The following is an 18,615-nucleotide window of genomic DNA, read 5'->3' as shown; positions in this document are numbered from 1 at the left end:
AGCCTGAATACCACGGATATGAAATTGGTCTTTCACAAAATTCCTTATAAGAAAATCTAGATATTCTTTATATCTCGTATAAATCTTCTCACTAATCATATCTCAGCAAGAATCGAATTATATTCCAATCTTCGTAGCAAACATACATTCGAATAAAATATTTATAGTTCATACCATTAAATTCAACTCATAGAACTTAATACATGCATTTGAATATTATATACATATTTTATACTATTAGCTTCAAATTATAGAACTCAAAGCATACATTGGCTAACATACATATAATTCATATGATTAATTTCAACCTATCGAATTCAATACATACATTCGGCTAACATTTTTCTACAATTCATACCATTATATTTTTGCTTATAGAACATATATATACTAATGTAATGATGTTTACTAGCTACTAGACTTGCCTCGGACGATGAAAATCGGAACAGGGCGATTAATCGATGATTTTGGTTTTTCCTCTATCCAGTTCCGATTTCTTTTGTTCTTGATCTAGATATATTCAAAATAAACTAGTTTAAATATTATTCTATTCAATTAAGTCCAAAAACACCTAAATGGGCAAATTACCATTTTGCCCCTAATATTTTACACTTTTTACAATTTAGTCCCTATTGCATAAAACACAAAATACACAAAATTTACACACACTATGCTAGGGATGATTGTCCCTTGTCTTTATACAAGTCCACACATTTCATTTATTTCACATTTTAACCCCTCAAAATATTATTTTTGCAATTTAACCCTATTTACTCAATTTCATAAAAAATTCTAATACAAAACATATTAATCTAAAACATATATTTCATTATTCATCATCAAACATCATATAACACAAATGTTCATCAATGGCACAACTCAAAATATTCATCAAAATCAAAAATTTAAACATGGGTCGGATAGTATTCGAAGCAACGATCTCAAAAACGTAAAAATTATCAAAAACCAAAGCAAATTCATACATTAATCAAGCTAGTATAGTGCCGAACCCTAAAAAAAACATTTAATGGCTTTCTTCTTTGTTGATTTCGACTAAGGAATATGATGAAATGGTCGTTTTTTATGTTTTACTTAACATATATTATTTATTTATTATATTACTAATGTAACCTTTAATATTAAATAAACAAAACATATAATATAAGGGCAATGTTGACCATTGCCACCCACTAACATCTAAACCCCATTTTTAAAAGACAACAACAATTGGGTGCTTTTAGATCTGACTCTTAAATTTTTATTTTACGCGATTAAGTCATTTTATTTAATCGGTCATTCAAACGATAAAATGTAAACACGAAAATTTCACACAATCAAATTCACACATAATAAACCCACAAAATAATATTAAAATATTTTTCGACTCAAATTTGTGGTCTCGAAATCACTGTCTGATTTGGGTCGAAATATGGCTGTTACACTTGACCAACGCCCATCACAAGCTCGTGAGCTCAATTCGAGGGATTACATTTACTTATGCCTGTGTGGAGGGACAAGTTAACTCACGAAAGCATAAGTCCTATGTAACCCGAAAGTATTTCACTAACCTATGCAGAGGGATGAGTTAACTCACGAAGGCGTATCGTTTTGCTTCTACTTAAACGAACGGAGCTCGGGTAGAGAGCTCATGTTATGTAAGAATGCAAGTGCACGTTGTGCGGGAGAAACTCACAAACCTTCGTTGTTTTTTTACGTCTTATCAAAAAAACTAAAATAGAAAGATTTAGAGCTAAAAAGCAAAAAGGGTAAAACAAATTAGAAAAATATTTACAATATGATACAGATGCATGACTTTTCAAAAACAAAATTCAAGGATCACGATTAAATGTTAATTTGAACAAGGAATTTTAAAAATTTTGACAACACGCATTTAACATTAGACTCAACTCTCAAAAGAAGAAGTCCCCAGTGGAGCTGCCATCTGTAGCAACCTAAAATTTTCACGAGCGCTAGTCAAGGTCGTTATGAAAGGAAAAATTATATTGACAATTATTGAAAACTTTGGAAAAAATCTCAATTCTGTTTAAAAAATAGGAGTCGCCATTGAACGTTTTTCTAGATGCGATCGGACACCTACTAAATTCTCTTTAAAAAATAATTATTTTTAAAATTTTCTTTTTAAAAAAGTCGATTTTAGGTATGCATCAAAATCCAGAGAAAATTAGAGTTCGGGAGTCGGTTACGCACGAGGAAGGTATCAACACCCTCGTGACGCCTAAAATTGGTATCACGTTAAGCACATGTTATCTTAAATTTTAAAAATAAAAGTTCAATTTAATATTTAATCATGATCCGATTGAAAAATGAGAATTTAGTAAATTACATATTATTGTATTATATATATTTTAAAATGAAATTTTAAGGATTTTCGAGTAAAAAAAAGATTTTATTTTTAATGAGAATTTTTGAATTTTTTGATTTTTAGAAGGGCATTTCGTATTTGACAAAAATCAATGATATCCACCAACATAGCAGTGAAATCAATGATTTAATGCTAAATTGGTTCATCGCCTTAGATATTAAAATTATTTAAATTAAAAATTATAAATGAAATATATCTAAAAGGCTATTTAAAAATGCTAATTTAATTAAAATGAGACAATATTTAAATACATGAACTAAATAAATAAATAAAAGATCAAGAGTTTACCAAAAGCCCAAAGTTATGGGCTTGATCCAATGGGCTACACAATTCGAGACTTTTCTTTTTTCTTTTTCTTCTTTTTCTCTTTTTATTTTGGGCTGTACAGATTGGGCCCTCTTCTTCTGGACTGACCAGCCTCTGAAATCGGGCCGCAGGATTGGCCTGTTGCTTGTGCTAGGCTGCTACAGGGATTCGGGCCGCTGCTGGACCAGCATGCTGCTTACTGTTGGAGAGTGTTGGGTTTGCCTGGCCTATTGGTGTTGGGCCTGTCGAGTCGCTGGTCTTGGGTTCGATGGAACAGGTCGGGTCGGCCCGACTGTTCCTTTTTATTTTTATTTTTTTTCTTTTTTCTTTCTTCTTTTTCTTTCTTTTTGTCTCCAGCCCTAACCCCTTTCCTGCCGCTGACGCCTCCCTTGCCCGGTGGTGCGACAGCCGCCGGTATTCTTCGTCTCCTCCCTTCTCTTTTCGTCTTCTTTTTTCTTTTCTTTTCTTTTCTTTTCTTCTCTTCTTTCTTCTTTTCTGTTTTGTTGTTTTTTATTTATTCTTTTTAGGGGGCCAGAAGAGGTTGCATAGCATTGCCGTCACCGCCGTTCGTAGCACGTCACTCAGCCATGGCCAGACCTTCCTTTTCGTCGGCGTCTCTTTCTAAAAGGTGGGTTGCACTTTTTATTTTTATTTTTGGTTGTTGTGGTTTTTTATGAGAGTTTCGATGATGGTATTAAGGGAAACGGTGAGGTAGTGGAGCGGTGGTAGTCACGGTGTTGGTGGAGAGAAACGGCTGGAAGATTCGAGGGTAAAGCCTAGTTTTTTTTTAAGCTTTTTGCGGTTTTTCTTATTTTTTTGGCTATTTATTTTTTTCTTCTGCTTGGCTCTGATCCTTTGAAAGGGGAACAAGTCCCTTTTGTCCTGTTTATTTTTCCTGTTTTCAGGTAGCAGTTGAGGAGGGCCATCATGAGCCTAGGCCGGCCGTTAGAAATAGTGGAGGGTAGGTGCACGAAATGCGTCTGGCGGCTGGGGATTTTTTGACGTGATGTGCCAGAAGGACAATATTGGAGAGGATGCAAAATGTCTAGGGTCAAAATATAATTTTAGGAAAAGTTAAGGGCCAAAATATAAATAGTAAAATGTTAATGGTCAAATTGTAAATAATAAAAAATTAGGGGTCAAAATGTAAATAATAAAAAGTTAGGGCCAAGATGTAATTAGTAATTTTTGTATTTTTTCTAATTTTCTTTTTTTATTATTTTATTATTTTTTTAAATTAATATAACATAAAAGACAAAAAAAATACTAATGGGCTAAAGCCCTAACAAGTCCAAAATTAAATTAGTAAAAGCCCAATTATCCAATCACAACAGGCTCAATCATTGGGCCCATATAAGACAAGCCCAAACCTTAGACCCATTGATCTAAAAAAACTTCAAGCTCAAATTACCCAAACCTGTAATTTGAAAAAATTAAAACACGAAATCTGAACCGAACAAAATTCAGTGATTACAATTATTTTAGTAAAAAACCCGTGAAAAGTAGAGAGGGCGTACAGCCGACCCTTTACTTCAAATTTGGTTTTATTTATTTATATTTTATATATAGAAAATTAGGGAGAGTTAGAAGAGGAGACGCCCAACAACCTTTCTTTTAGGTATAGAATTAGTTTTTACTAAGGTTTACTTAAGAAAGATTAAAAGACGGGAGGAGGCATATTAGCGCAAAATCAAAAACCATTGTTCTGTTTTGTTTTTATTTCAATAATGTTTTATTTTCTTCAATTATTTTATTGTTTGATTTTATGAAGTAATTTCATCTAGAAAATTCGAGAGAGTTGTAATATTTGAAACTGTACTTAAAAACTTTCGTTTTGGTATTTGTTGTTTCTCCAGTTTAGGAGGTAGACACCGTCGCCCTAAAATGTTGTATTGAAAAGCTCGTTGATTCGGTGTTTGTTAGGTTTACAGTTGGAAAAATTGATATGATCGTTGTACTTAATATATCGAGAAATACATTGGCATGTCCAATTAAGTGGTTAGTTGGATCCGTCAATAGAAAGAACAATTGGATTTAAACGATTTGCGCGATTGAGGTTTGAGTTGGGTCCTTGCAGTTCATAAGGCTACCGAAGAGTTAAATCATGGACGTGTATTTTGTGATTGTTTGTTCGGTAAGGGTTAGTTGTTGGGCGTTCATGGAATTAATTTACACACGGAAGGGTTAGTGGTCTGATGCGTCCTCGATCACTATACTTGACTTATTGTTTGAAAGAGAACTTGTTATCAAGGATCGATTTCAAATTGGGGCAAAAAAACGAGCCTAAAACTAGAATTTCATCATATCAATTTATTCAATTTAATTTCGATTGTGTTTATTTTTATTATTATTTCAATTTAAATTGTCTCTATTATTTGTACTTTTATCATATTTAAATTCCCCTTTATCTTAATAGGATCGACCTTACTTCTTATATTGTTATTTATTTACTATTTAGACATAAGAATTTATTGTTGGTGGATTTGACGAATATCAAGCATGTTTGTATTTGTAACCTTTATTAAAATCAGAAAATGTAACTTAAAAAATAAATAGAAATAAAATAAAAATAATAATTTCGTAACCTCAACAAAAAAGAAGAGCCGGAAAATAGAGCTTAAAAAACAAAAAAATGAAAATACAATAAATTAATTTACTTGTAACTCTATGAAAAATGAAAGTGAAATATAAATAGTTAGATTAATGGGGCAGTGCTGGGGCGGTAGCCCAGTTTAGGCCACAACTGACGTAATGTTGGGCTTCATTTTCACTGAAATCTAGGCCTTCCAAGATACGCCGCTTCAATCGCCTCACATATCCTTTGCTTCTTTTCAGTGCTTAGAGTTCCGAGGTGTGAGTCGAAAACGCCAGAGAACAAACTTAAGGAGATGAAGCAATGACAGTATCATAATCCAATTGGAAAGGGGCAGTGAAGTTAAAATTAAAGTTGGGGGTTATATTACAAATATTTTAATCATATATTAATTTCTCCATGTAATGACAGTGCCGTATATCTAATTTACGAGGCAAACAAGAGTGGGATCCCAAGATACTGGATTTAACTTCATTTTCCAGTGCTTTTCCCCCTACAATCTCTTAATCTTCTTACAAGATTCACCATGTTGTTCCCAATTCTCGATTATCATAAAATTAAAATGCTTGTTATCTTTATTCTAACGGATTATATAGTTAAGTATAGATGCAAAATGTCTAATATTTGAAAGACATACTAAATAATTAGAAAGAGAAAAAGCGTCCATTCATCCTTCATAAACCCATGCCCATGCCCTTGAAAAGACAAAATAGAATCAGATTACAGTGATAATGTGGACATACTTGGGGTACGTAATGACATGATTTAAGGGTCACGAGCCCTTATCGGTTACTACAATACCAATTTTTCTTCTTGCATCCTTACTCATTTGTCATCAAAGTACAATAACAAGAACAATATCAATGAATTTGTTGATTCAAGAAATTGGGACCACCTCCTTATAATTTAATCTTCCCAATATTTTTCTTGAGGATAACTTCTTCTAGGACTGAAATGATGCCTATTTTTCAATGGACATTTTAATATATAAATGCTTGAATTGTTTGACCCTTATGCTTAAGAAAACACTGCCACCGACTTCATAATCTTTATTAAAATAAAATTTAAGTTTAGCATATTAGCTATGGATAACTAATATACAAGCAAGAAAGCAGGGGTTTTTAACCCTCCTAACTTGTGGTTGTTTTAATTGTAAATTAGATGAAGATGTTTCTTCATCCTCATTTAATATTAGTAAATAGGTTTCAACAGCAAGATTCCTATCTATGAATACCTGATTTATGAGCGTAGAAGAAAAGGTGTTTCCTTTCCCCCTTCTTTTTATAAAATATATTTGATCTCTCAGGAACTGAACAAACTTGAAAGCCCATCTATGACCATGGATTGCATTGGATTCTAGCTACTCCAACTCTATCACCATTTCTCTACTAATTGTAACATATCATGATTTTGCTTGGGGGTGTTACTGAGACCAGTAAAGCAGAATATAACAAAGATATCTCCATGTCTTCATTTGATGAATCTACGACATTATCAACCAAAGTCGTTGATAGAAATGGGACCACTCTTGGTTGAAAAAAGATTTTATGATCAAAACAGGGAGAGGCATCTGGTCCACAGACCATCATCATCACGTGTCTAAGACCACCCTATTCATGCATCAAACGACTGCCACTTCTTTCATTCAGTGACTCCTATTCCTATGTAGTCCTTTTTAACACTCTTTGCTCCTCACTCTTCTCTTTGCTCTCTGCTTTGTTTGAGTAATGTTCTCTCCAACTTACCTACTTTCTTCGAGTTCCCTCTACGTTCTTCTGGTTTTATTATCATGTTTCTATGGAGGGTTTTCATCTGCCCCCACTAAGATTGGAAAAGGGTACCGTTTGATCTCAGCTGAAGAGACCCCTGATGGTGGCTTTCTGGGTCACCTTCAGGTCAAGCAAAAGAACAACATATATGGTCCTGATATTCCTCTCTTGCAACTCTATGTCAAGTAAGTTACCAGTCTAGTTTTACTCTTAATCTTTGCCTCTTTTGCATTTACATTCCTCTTAATAAAAAATTTCTTCCTTTTTTTTCCCTTCTTCTAAAGGCATGAGACGGAAGATCGTTTGAGGGTACACATAACAGATGCTGAGAAGCAGAGATGGGAAGTTCCGTACAATCTTTTACCAAGGGAACAACCACCCGCATTGAAGCAAACGATTGGGAGATCAAGAAAGAACCCTTTAACAGTGTCGGAGCTTGCAGGGTCTGAGCTCATATTCAGCTTCATAGCCGACCCTTTTAGCTTTGCGGTGAAAAGGAAATCAAATGGGCAGACCCTTTTCAATTCCAGCTCTGGAGGGTCGGACTCATTCGGAGAAATGGTGTTTAAGGATCAGTACTTGGAGATATCCACACAGTTGCCTAAAGATGCTTCACTGTATGGACTTGGAGAGAACACTCAACCGCATGGCATCAAGCTGTATCCCAATGACCCTTACACATTGTACACAACCGATGTGTCAGCTATTAACCTCAACACTGATTTGTACGGATCCCACCCTGTTTACATGGACTTGAGGAATGTGGGTGGTCAGCCATTTGCACATGCTGTTCTCTTGTTGAACAGCAATGGCATGGATGTGTTTTACAGAGGGAATTCATTGACGTATAAGATAATAGGTGGTGTTTTTGACTTTTACTTCTTTTCCGGGCCCACTCCCCTTGGCTTTGTTGATCAGTACACCTCTTTTATCGGCAGGCCCGCTCCCATGCCTTACTGGTCTCTAGGTATGCTTTCGTTTTCTCACTTGCATTGCATTACGTTTAACGTTTTCATATTTTGTTCAAGTATTTGTTTATGTTCTTCACTGTGGATATTATGTTGGGTTTAACACAAAAAGGTCTCAAGCTAAATCTAATGGCATTGACTCAAAAACAATCTTTTATGATATGACCAATATTTCCTTTTTTATATGGGAAAGGTTAGATTTTGATGATAAATGTAGCATTAAATAAATCCATAATTTTGAATCATAATACGGCAATATGTGGGTGTAAGACAACACGACAGATTTTAAACGTAATGAGGAGGGACGATTAAGAGATGTAGGGAAACTTGGGCCACTTGATTCATCTGTTGGCTAATGTAGATTAATCAGGTTGGGCGAAGGTAGAAAATATTGTTAAAGGTTTTGAAATTAAATTGTAATTTTTAATAATTTATATTTTTATAAATTTTAAAAGATTAAATTAAATTTTTATTATTTTTAGAGAGTAAAAATATAATATTATTTTTATTATTTTAAAATTTTTAAAATACCTAGCTACCCCTGCTTGGGCGTGGCAATGCATTAAGATGAATGATATTTTGTTCCCATTTTAATATGGTTAGGTGGATTGGTCCCATATCTAATTTTACTTTATTGTCTTTGTTTAAAGTCCCCATCAATATGTGTCTTGGTCTAATAATTCTCCAGAACCAACTTTCTAGATCTAAGAGATCTTTTTTCTTTAATCAATGATGATATGACTTTAGGCATTTTAGGTCTTTTAACTGTTAGATAAATAATTTAGTAAAAGCCCCCATGAGGCACTGTGTTTTTTTATCATATTTTACCAGTTTTCTCCTCTCGCTCTCTCTATATATTTCATCTTGACTACGTGAGTTAGAAATCAAATGGGCACTATGACATCTTATCATAACGCTTTGGCATTAATATGCCCTGACTTGATGCTAACCTTAGGTGCACCCTCAAGCATTGTTGTCTGGTGTCCACACATTGTCAGTTTATAGTCCTTTAACCTATGGGGTATCTAAAGTGAACTTTTGTGTGCTTCCTTCATGTTATAGCACCTTTTGTGTCGGTAGATGCATAATCAAAGTTAAAAACTAGTACTTTTCCCTCGACAAAGGTACCCTTTAACGTATAATGATGAACAGGTACGACTCACATGTGAGGCTTATGCTTTTTACAATGCCTGGGAAAACAGATCATACATGTGATATATTATATATCCCCATGATCTTGACTGATGTGTTTGTATTATGGCAATAGCATGTGGAGTTGTCACTGCTTGTCATGGATTATAGGTAGAATACTAATATATTTACTTAGAGTTATGGAGGAATCCTTGCATTTATGTCATGTCATTTCGATGCCATCGTGAACTCTTGCTGCACTGTTTCACCCCAATACTTGATACGGACTTGTTTCCTCAGTCTTGTTAAAATGGAACCAAGTTAAAGGAGAAGTGAACAACATATATACTATTGGTCATTAGATTTTGTTTTCGTGTTACGTTAAGCTTCCTCTCTCTGGTTTAGAGATACTCCTAATAGGACGATTCTTGAAGATTATCTTAGCATCTTACCATGACGTTGAGATGAATAAAATATATTCATTTTTCTCTTTGTTTCTATAAATTTGATTTACAGGGTTTCACCAATGCCGGTGGGGTTACCATAACCTCTCTGTAGTTGAAGATGTAGTTGAGAATTACAGGAAGGCCCAAATCCCACTTGATGTGATCTGGAATGATGATGATCATATGGATGGCCATAAGGACTTCACCCTCAACCCCGTAAACTACCCTCGTCCGAAGCTTCTTGCATTCCTGGACAAAATACATAGCAGAGGCATGAAATACATTGTCATCATTGATCCTGGAATTGGTGTTAATTCCAGTTATGGTGTATACCAAAGAGGCATCGCCAACGATGTATTTATCAAGTATGACGGTGAGCCTTACTTGGCCCAAGTGTGGCCCGGGGCTGTTAATTTCCCCGACTTCCTCAACCCTAATACTGTTGCATGGTGGGGTGATGAAGTCAGACGTTTCCATGAACTTGTCCCTGTTGATGGGCTCTGGATCGACATGAATGAAGCTTCGAACTTCTGTTCTGGGAAGTGCACGATACCGAAAGGCAAGCAGTGCCCAAGTGGGACTGGCCCTGGTTGGATTTGTTGCTTGGACTGCAAGAACATAACAAAGACAAGATGGGACGATCCACCATACAAGATCAATGCTTCTGGCTTGCAGATACCTATTGGGTTCAAAACTATTGCCACTAGCGCAGTTCACTACAACGGTGTTCTAGAGTATGATGCTCACAGTCTTTACGGCTTTTCACAAGCCATAGCAACACACAAGGCACTCCAAGGGCTTGAGGGAAAACGGCCGTTTATATTGTCACGATCTACATATGTTGGTTCAGGAAAATATGCTGCTCATTGGACAGGTGACAATAAGGGCACTTGGGAAGATTTGAAGTATTCTATAACTACAGTGTTGAACTTTGGTATGTTTGGGGTTCCAATGGTTGGCGCAGATATATGTGGGTTCTATCCTGCCCCAACTGAAGAGTTGTGTAACCGTTGGATCGAAGTCGGTGCTTTTTACCCTTTCTCTAGGGATCATGCAAATTACTATTCTCCAAGGCAGGAGCTTTATCAATGGAAGACTGTCACCAAATCTGCTCAAAATGCACTAGGCATGAGGTATAAACTTCTTCCTTACCTCTACACACTCAACTATTTGGCTCATACAAGTGGAGCACCAATAGCCAGGCCACTTTTCTTCTCATTTCCTGCTTACAAGGAGTGCTATGGGCTGAGCACCCAATTCTTGCTCGGAAGCAGTCTCATGGTATCTCCAGTGCTTGAGAAGGGGAAAACATCAGTCAAAGCACTCTTCCCACCGGGTTCTTGGTACAGTCTCTTTGATATGACACAAACCATAGTGTCGAAGGGACAGTACTTCACGCTCGATGCACCTTTGCATGTGATCAATGTACATTTGTATCAGAACACCATACTACCAATGCAGCAAGGAGGAATGATCTCCAAGGAAGCTAGAATGACACCATTTACTCTTATAGTAACCTTCCCTGCCGGGGCTAGCGAAGCACAAGCCAAAGGCAATCTTTATCTCGACAATGACGAGCTTCCAGAAATGAAACTCGGAAACGGGTATTCAACACATGTCGACTTATACGCCACATTGAAGCAGGGATTGGTGAAGATCTGGTCAGAAGTTCAGGAGGGTAAGTTTGCTTTAGACAAAGGTTGGAAAATTGAGAAAATAACAGTGTTGGGATTGAGTGGAAGTGTAGACACATCTGGCCTTGAGATTAATGGAAGTCCGGTAGCCAATGGTGCTTCCAACATAGAATTGACCTCAGTGGAACAGATGCATTTGCAGGATGTTGAAGATGGGGTTGGCAAGAAGAAGTCTTTGACAGTGTCACTTTCAGGCTTGAACTTATATGTTGGGCAGAAGTTTGACATGTCCATGAAAATGGGGATACAAGGTTGATGATTATGGTGTTTTTGTACTCTTTTTTTTTTTTCCATTTTCATTATTGATGATTTCCTCTTTCTCTTAATTGGGGGGTTCATGATCGTGAAGCGATGAGCTTTAAACTGCTGCAGTAATGCAAATTTGATGTTTATAATTTCAGTTGTTTGTAGTTAAGGAAATTGAAATCCAACTTTCCCTTGTTTTAATTTTGGACCGATCTTGGGTCTATTGGCTAAACAGCCCAATCCGCTGAACACAAATAAATCCCGTTATCATGAGTAATGAGCAAATATAATGCGCCTTTACAAAATATTAGGTTAAAATTTTAATTAGAATAATCTCAATTTCGTTTGAGAAAAGAATTACTATTCTTAATATTTTCAAAAGAATGTGGACTCGTAACTTTTTTGTAATGGGCAGAAAGCAATCTATCTACTAAGATTACCCAATTGGGCAGCATCAGGAGAGTGAAGAACATGAAGACCCAGATTTGTTTGTTTCGCAGTGGAAGCCATTATATCGGCTGCTGCTCTTTTTCTGTCTTTTGTATTTGTGTGCTGAATGAGCACCTCCCAATCCCAACCACCTATTTCCTCTGTTTCTTTACTAATCATATTCACAGCTTCTAAGTTCTCCGTCTCATCAACTTCTTATAATTTATGTTTGTGTACATTGCAATATGTTGAACGATTAAATTTTATATTTTTATTTTAATATATGATAGTAATTACTTTTTTTTTTCAAAAGTTATAGTTAATTTGTTTACCATACATTTTTTTAATATTTTATTATTAATTATTAAAAGTTTATATTAGACTTGACCATGGGTCGTGTCACCCGGTTCGGCCCAAAGACTTGTCCAAAAAGTGATAGGATTTTTGTAAAAATATAGACCAAAAAATAAAATCTGTTTAAAAAATGGGTTGAACATCAGGTAAGTTCTTTTGCCCGACTCAAATTTGAAAAAAAATATTGTTTTGCTACTGTTTTCACATTGTTTTGTTACTATTTTATTGTTATTATTTAGATATTGTATAACTTTTGTTTTATTATTAATTCTGCTACTATTTTAGAGGTATTTGTTTGCTAAGTTACACCTATTTGAGTGTTATTTTATGTATAAATTTTTTTAATTTATTTTTAATTTGTTGGGAAACATTTATTTTAATATTTTTAGTGTATTTGATGTATTATATATTTTTTAAATTTATTTTTATATAAAAATAATAATATAAAAAAATTAAAATGGACAAGCCGGGTTTAGGTTTTAGTATTTTTATCTGGGTCAAGCTTAGACAAAATTTTAGACTTATTTTTAAAATCAAACATAAAAAATAGACCTAAATTTTTATCTCGACCCAACTCATGGTCAAGCTCTAATTTTTATACATAAAAGATAAATTATAATTCGATAAATTTTAAAATAGCAAAAATTAAATCTCAATTCTTCTCTGTCGAAAGTGTCATCAACTTATTCCATTTGCTATTTATTTGAATTTTGTTTTAAATAGATTTTTTCTTAATTTTCACTATCTTTTTAGGTAAATATGATAAAATATTATGAATATAAATGTATATAAAAAAACTAAAAAATATATAATTAATTTATTAGTAATATTAATTAAAAACAACATATTAAAATTTACTATAATATGACTTTGTCAAAGCAAACATATGATTCAACACTTGCAACATTATATAAATATAATATTTTAAATATTTTTTAAGAACAATTATTTACATTTTTATATAAAAATAAAATTAGTTAAAAACATATATATATGTGTGTTCATTTTTAGTAATTTAAATATTAAACATAAAAAACTGAAGAAAGAAATGAAAATGTTATTTAAAAAGATGAGCATAAAAGTAGATTGATTTAATAAACTGTTAGCAGTTGAGAAAAAAATTCCAAAGTTTCAGAACTTGTTTTCTCCTATGGTTGAGTCAAGATCTTATGAGTATTATTTTTGCTTATAAAGGGTATCAACTCCTGCACGAACGTTAACTATCTAGTTTATGCACTTAATTAATAAAAGAGGGGGGAGGTCTGGCACGTGATCATTTGGCATCGAAATCTGCAGCAGTGAATGCCTACCCACACCCCCACTTATAAAATAACGCAAACAGCACTGGGATCTTGTCCCCAACTGCAACGCGCGTACTGTCCATTGCTAATTGTCATCGCAAGTCACGTGACCATGTTTATGATGCTGATCATCACATACATACATACATACATACATCTATGTTGACTAAAAGTAAAAGGTAAAAGGGCGGGCGGAGTGAGGTAGAGGACAAGTCGGGCACGCAAGTGGAGATGAGGAGAGAGGAGGTAGCTTCGTTTTCCCGCCAAGGGAGCCCACCGCCTCTCCATTCCCGCCAAAGAGAACAACTATGTTTTCGGTCTTATACAAGTCTAACATGGGTAGGACACGTGTGAAGAAAAAGGCAACAAGCGTCGATCATCTGTAGGGGTTGGTATTTGGTCGATGATGAGCAGGATGATTACCTATTTAATATATGACGTGGCTTTTCAGACCTATGTAACCACTGTTTATGTGGAAGGCGCTGTTTCGGATCCCCATTTTCTTGAATTTTATATCATAGAGACTATTTATTACAAATTCCATCCATATAAAAAATATAAATTACAATAAAACGCATTTGAAAGATAGATTTGCATCCAATAATCAAATTTATGTTTCCAATTTAACAATAATAGCAGAATGTAATATGTAATAAATATATCATAATATTATAATAAATACATTCTAATGGCTTATTAATGTATCCTCATTTTTCTACAACACATAAAAATGTTATTATATTGGTAAAAGAAAATTTTAATTATTGAATTGACTTATAACATCAACTTAATCATTAACATTATCTATATTAAATTATGTCACACCCGAGATGTGAGTGAAAAAACATCTCATATAAAAAAATTTATTTTATTTTGTTTTATTTTTATTTAATAATTATCATCAATAGATTAGTAAATAATGTGTTTAAATTTTATTATTAACACGAGTTTAATCCTTGAATATATATATATAAGTTTTAGTTGTTATATTTAAAGATGGTATAAAAACATGAAATACAAAAGTATCGTTATGGTGAGACTAATATTAATTGTCATTTAAAAAATATGATAAATAATTTTTTTCTGAACTAAATTTATATATAATAAATTCATAATATCAACTAAATCAAAAGATTTATAATAATAAATATAGATATATTAAATTTTATAAAAATTTTAACAATCTAGTCATAATTATTTAAATTTTATCGATTAAGTATCAAAAAATTAATTTAAATTTTTATTAAAGAATATAAATTTTATATTTATGACGATTTTTTATTTATAGTTTATGTAATATAAATTTTAAAATTTATTTACATTTTTGAAAAATTTGGTGTAGATTTTTATATTCATAAATGTTAAAATTAATGGTAAACTATTAGATAGTCGCCTAATTAAAAAAAATTCATTTTAAGCATCCAAACTAAAAAAATTGCAATTTAATAACCTACATTACATAGCTCGGTTATTTTATTCACTTTCGTTAAAATCACAAATGGGAATCTGCGTGGCAGTTAAAAATGATATAATAACAAATTTAGCCCTCAACTTTTACATATTATATCAATTTAGTCATATTTTTAAAAAGTGAACTCTTAAAATTTATAAATATTCTCAATTTGGTCCTAATTCTCAATTTAGAAATATTATATAAATTTAAATTTTATATTAAAATTAAATAAATATAAATATATTAATGTTAAATAAAATAAAAATCCATCACCTCCTCCCCATCCAAGACCAGCCCCACCACCTCCCCCCCGCCCCCCAAAAAAAAAACTGGTCATTTTTTACATGCTATGCTGCAAATAAAACGAAATTCAATCACCATATTTATAGCTTTTTCAAAACTATAATCCAACAATAGCCATGCCACCTTCCTCCTATAGATACCCTTCAATTTGTTACAATGCTTAACAGGACAATGATACCATTTAGCCAAACATAATTGGATTAGAGGAGAAAATATAGGACAAAGAGTAAGAAAAGATCTCGATTGCAATCTCTATTGGAGTAAGATCTGATACATCTCTATAACCTAGTTTGCTTGCAATTTCTGAATTTTTTGAAACACTAGTTTAAAGAAAAATCATCTAGAGATGAACATAAAGATCGTAGCAGGAAGTCAAGATACAAGGAGAATATGGCGGAAAAAAAAGTAAAACAGGAAAGACAATGACATCACATAATATCTCATATATTTGAAGAATGTAAACAAGTTGAAGGTAAACGAGCATTGATGCATTTACAAGCAACCAGCTAACAAAGGCTTCACGACAATCTCGTCTGAACATGACATAGAGCATAAAAAATATGAGACAGGTTTAACTACGCATACCTTTCAATGAAACCTCCGCATTTGCTTTTGCATAATTTTTATCCCTCTGTTCCAAAAGCGGAGGGGGTGAGGGATTTTTATTTTATTTAATATTAATATATTTTAAAAAAATATTTATGTATTTTTATATATAAGTTTAATTTCTTAGAATTGGGATAAAATTGAGAATATTTATAATTTTGAGGGTTAATTTTTTTTTTAATTTATGACTAAATCGTTATAATATGTAAGAGTTGATGGCTAAATTTGTTATTATATTCATTTACTTAATTGTCACGTCAAATTCTCGTTTGTGATTTTAATGGGAGTCATCAAAATTATTGAACTATGTAACGTAGGTGCTTAAATTGTAAACTTTTTATTTTGAATGCCAAAAATAATTTTTTTTATAATTGAGTGATTATTTGCATAATTTACCTTAAAAATAATAAATATAATATAATTGTTAGTATTTTATTCTTTCATTTGATTGAATTCTTCACATAATTAGTAGTAAGATATTCCTCTTGGCATAATGATTAAAAAAAATTCAATGTTTATATCTTTTGCAATTTTATTCATTTTTTTAGAGCATTTTAACTCTCAATCTTTAACTGTGAGTTAAAATGTTGTTTTTATAACGAAAAAGGTTGAATGGACTAATTAAATTTAACGGTAATAATGTGGAATGAAAATATGAAAAATTTTAAAATTAGGTAGATGAAACCAGTAGTTTCTGTTTGATTGAAGAAATTGATTTTCCGGAAAATCATTTCTAACTTTTCCAGCGTTTGATTGGCGGAAAACATTTTCCATTTGGAAAATGAACTCTAAAACAATGGAAAATGGGTTACATTTTAGGGAAAATGTCTTACCCTTTCAATTTCCGTAAGACATTTTCCGTGCTCTCCTCTCTATCGCCTCCTTCATTCCTTCCTTCATTTCCGGTAGAAAATTGCTTATCTTTAGCGATTTTCCAGTAACTTGTTTTTTTAATTATTCAATACTTTTTTTAACACAATTATAAATAATTTATTTGATATTAATTTTTTTCAATTTATAACGATTAATATTGTAGCTTAATAATTGAGTATTATTATAAATAAATCATTGCAATATATGTAAGAATAATTTAAAATATAAAAATTTATTAATACATATCATTGCAATATATGTAAAAATAATTTAAAATATAAAAATTTATTAATACATATCAATATATGTAAAAACAATTTTTTTGAAAAATATTTCCAGAAAATCTACCAAACAGCCGAAAATATTTTACACAGATTCAATCAAACACCAGAAAATATTTTTCAGTAAATCATTTTACAGAAAAGTAAAACATTTTCCCGAAATCATTTTACGGAAAATATTTTACTTGCAATCAAACAGACCCTTAAACAAAAAAGCAAAAACAAAACATTTAAATATCTTACATAAAATTATTTTAAAAAGTAATTTAATAAACAAAACACTAGGTTAAGACTAGCTCTAGTTCTTTTCCATTAATTAATATTCAATATAATGATCATCATAAGATACATGTAAAATCCACGTATTAAATATAAAAATCAACTAATAAGTGAGGATTAAATTCTGTATTAAATATAAATAATGAAAAAGTCAAGAGAAGAAAAGTCAACAAATCTTCAATTTGTTTATAGATTATCGCACCACCCATTTAAAACTTGAATTTTTACTTACACCACGTTTGGTTAGGGTGAATGGAATAGGGTTGGAATGGTCTGAATTTGCTTTGGATGGTTTGGAATTTTGCTCAACACACGATAGCGCTCATCCTTAGATAATCCTTCGATTTCACATGAGGCTAGATATAATTTTTTAGCACTTTCTTGAATGACCATTTCTGACTTCCCTTGAATTAACATGTTGGAGGCAATGCTCCTACTTAATTCAAGGCCAACCGTCCATATATTTTCCCCCAATTATGTGGCAACATCAGTAAGTGATGTAGAAATTTGTTCACTTCCATCAAAAATCTTTTTTTTCTTCTTTGAAAATGTGGAATCATCTTGGTTTGGCTTTGACGGTTGTGATTGTGTAGCAGAGAAATCAATCTCATATAAGGAAACATCATCTTTACATGTAACACTCATAACCCCTACTCGTCGCCAGATTAGGGTTACAGAGTATTATCATACAATTCAGAACAAACAATAACAGATAGCATCAAGTTTAACAAATTTAATTAACAAATTCATAAATCATCAAATTGGAGTAAAACATATAGTTATGGACCTTAAATCGAGTCTACGAGGCCTTAAAAATAGTTTAGAAACAATCATGGACCAATTCGAAGAAAATCAGAACATTTAGGGAAAATTTGAAAATTTTCAAAACAAGGGTCACACGACCGCGTGTCCAGGCAGTGTGACAAATCCCAAACCATGTAGCTCCAAAAAGGGCCATGTGGTTATCCTACATGCCCGTGTGGCTACTCCAAATGCTCGTGTGCTTACCCGTATGTCCAATCATGTAACTCACTGACTTGGGTCACACGACCATGTGCTAGTCCCTGTGAACCCTGCCTCTAACACGCTTGGGGCACTCGTCCGTGTGTGACATATAATCGTGTGATAGCCTGTAACACCCCTAACCTGTATCTGTCGCCGAAACAAGGTTTAAGAGCATTATCGGAGTTTACAAATCAT

The 18,615-nt window shown here is 32.8% G+C and overlaps 1 protein-coding gene across 1 annotated transcript; it reads left to right on the top strand.

The window, feature by feature from the left end:
* Nucleotides 1-6,930: 6,930 nt before the first annotated feature.
* LOC107946426 (alpha-xylosidase 1) lies at nt 6,931-11,737 on the top strand. Its single transcript, XM_016880747.2, has 3 exons — nt 6,931-7,236; nt 7,336-8,018; nt 9,667-11,737. The coding sequence occupies exons 1-3, from the start codon at nt 7,010-7,012 to the stop codon at nt 11,544-11,546; spliced, it is 2,790 nt and encodes a 929-aa protein (XP_016736236.2). The 5' UTR covers nt 6,931-7,009; the 3' UTR covers nt 11,547-11,737.
* Nucleotides 11,738-18,615: the final 6,878 nt, after the last annotated feature.

Source organism: Gossypium hirsutum, chromosome D12, assembly GCF_007990345.1.
Source record: "Gossypium hirsutum isolate 1008001.06 chromosome D12, Gossypium_hirsutum_v2.1, whole genome shotgun sequence".
Taxonomy (NCBI): domain Eukaryota; kingdom Viridiplantae; phylum Streptophyta; class Magnoliopsida; order Malvales; family Malvaceae; genus Gossypium; species Gossypium hirsutum.
This window is presented reverse-complemented; position numbering and strand designations above follow the sequence as displayed.